The 1,661-nt window shown below is 57.4% G+C and overlaps 1 protein-coding gene across 1 annotated transcript in view; it reads left to right on the top strand.

The window, feature by feature from the left end:
* EIF4G3 (eukaryotic translation initiation factor 4 gamma 3) overlaps positions 1 to 1,661 on the top strand; it is a 30,486-nt gene that overhangs the window by 20,197 nt on the left and 8,628 nt on the right. Inside the window, exons 9-12 of the mRNA XM_018574725.1 lie at positions 185 to 421; positions 560 to 664; positions 1,041 to 1,173; positions 1,251 to 1,402. Of these exons, the coding sequence (XP_018430227.1) occupies positions 185 to 421; positions 560 to 664; positions 1,041 to 1,173; positions 1,251 to 1,402 (627 nt within the window). The remainder of the gene's footprint in view (positions 1 to 184; positions 422 to 559; positions 665 to 1,040; positions 1,174 to 1,250; positions 1,403 to 1,661) is intronic.

The raw sequence follows: 1,661 nt of genomic DNA, 5'->3' as shown, positions 1-1,661 counted from the left end.
CGCGTCCTCCCATCCCGCGTCCCCTCAGCCCGCGTCCCCTCATCCCGCGTCGCCCCATCCCGCGTCCTGCCCGTTTGGGTCTCACGTTCGGACTTTTGTCTCTCTGCAGCCAGAAGAGAAGAGTCGCCCCCATCCCGCGTCCTGCCCGTTTGGGTCTCACGTTCGGACTTTTGTCTCTCTGCAGCCAGAAGAGAAGAGCCGTCTCCAGGACGAGCTGGAGGACTCCCGGGACAAAGCCCGGCGGCGGTCTATCGGGAACATCAAATTCATTGGGGAGCTGTTCAAGCTGAAGATGCTGACGGAGGCCATCATGCATGACTGCGTGGTGAAACTTCTGAAGAACCACGACGAGGAGTCGCTGGAATGTCTCTGCCGCCTTCTCACCACCATTGGCAAAGACCTGGATTTTGAGAAGGCGAAGGTGAGCCAAGGAGAGGACAGACACGCAGGTTGTTAGACTTCCCCGAGCGTTGATGACGTGATCGGTGCGCGGTGACCGCTGCTCTCCCTACGCCGGGCCGGCGCCCCCTGTGCCTGACCTCTCCTCCTTGTATTGCAGCCACGCATGGACCAGTACTTCCACCAGATGGAGAAGATTGTGAAGGAGAGGAAGACGTCGTCGCGGATCCGATTCATGCTGCAGGACGTCATAGACCAGAGACGGGTAGGGGGACGTCTTTCTATTCTGCCAGCGCGTGGCGATACGAGACACGCACGGGCCGCCGTGGTGAATTGGTGACCCAACATACGTTAGATGAGAACATGTGACCTGTGTTCTGGGTTGGAGGCTCTGGAGATATTCCTATATATAGTCCGGCTCCTGGAAGCCTGGTACCCATTGAATCGGACTCTTCGGGTCAGTCCTCATCTACCATCAGAGAGCCATTATCACCAGATCACACCGGTGGCCACACGTGCCGTGATCAGTACGTATCGTGTCACCTCGCCCCCCCCCCCCCTCCGTGTCACTAATCGCACAATGTTGCTAAGCCGTCCCATCTTATTGTCCACCAATGAGCAATTGTCTCCACTCCTGGCAGTGCAACTGGGTGTCGCGAAGAGCTGACCAAGGACCCAAAACCATCGAGCAGATCCACAAAGAGGCCAAGATCGAAGAGCAGGAAGAGCAGAGGAAGGTCCAGCAGCTGATGACCAAAGAGAAGCGGAGGCCAGGTGAGACCTTAGCTCCTCCCCCCGAGCTCCTCCCCCCTGGCCTACATGTGCTGACCGGGCAGGTGTGTGCTCTACAGGAGTCCAGAGAGTGGAGGAGGGCGGCTGGAATACCGTACAAGGGGCGAAGAATAGCCGAGTGCTGGACCCCACCAAGTTCCTTAAGATCACCAAGGTGAGAGATGTCCGCTCCCCCCGGGGGCCCGCTTTACCCGCAGGAAGTGACGTGAGGGCCACTGGGATTATTAGAGCTTCTCCATGCAGATTCTGCTCTGTGTCTGACTTCAAAACGTTATTACCCATAAACCTCCAGTACTGGAGATGATCCGCATCCTATAATCCCCCGACCTGTCCTCATACAACATCATATACATCTCATACATGACGAGAACTTCATTACAGTGACTGCCGAGGCTTGACGTGTCCTGACCCACAACACCACCCTGCCAACAGCCTGTCCACTGAGGGGGGGGCCTGGGTGTCCACTGAGG

This window comes from Nanorana parkeri, unplaced genomic scaffold (genome assembly GCF_000935625.1).
Source record: "Nanorana parkeri isolate BGI_ZX_2015 unplaced genomic scaffold, ASM93562v1 scaffold3190, whole genome shotgun sequence".
In the NCBI taxonomy this organism is placed as follows: domain Eukaryota; kingdom Metazoa; phylum Chordata; class Amphibia; order Anura; family Dicroglossidae; genus Nanorana; species Nanorana parkeri.
This window is presented reverse-complemented; position numbering and strand designations above follow the sequence as displayed.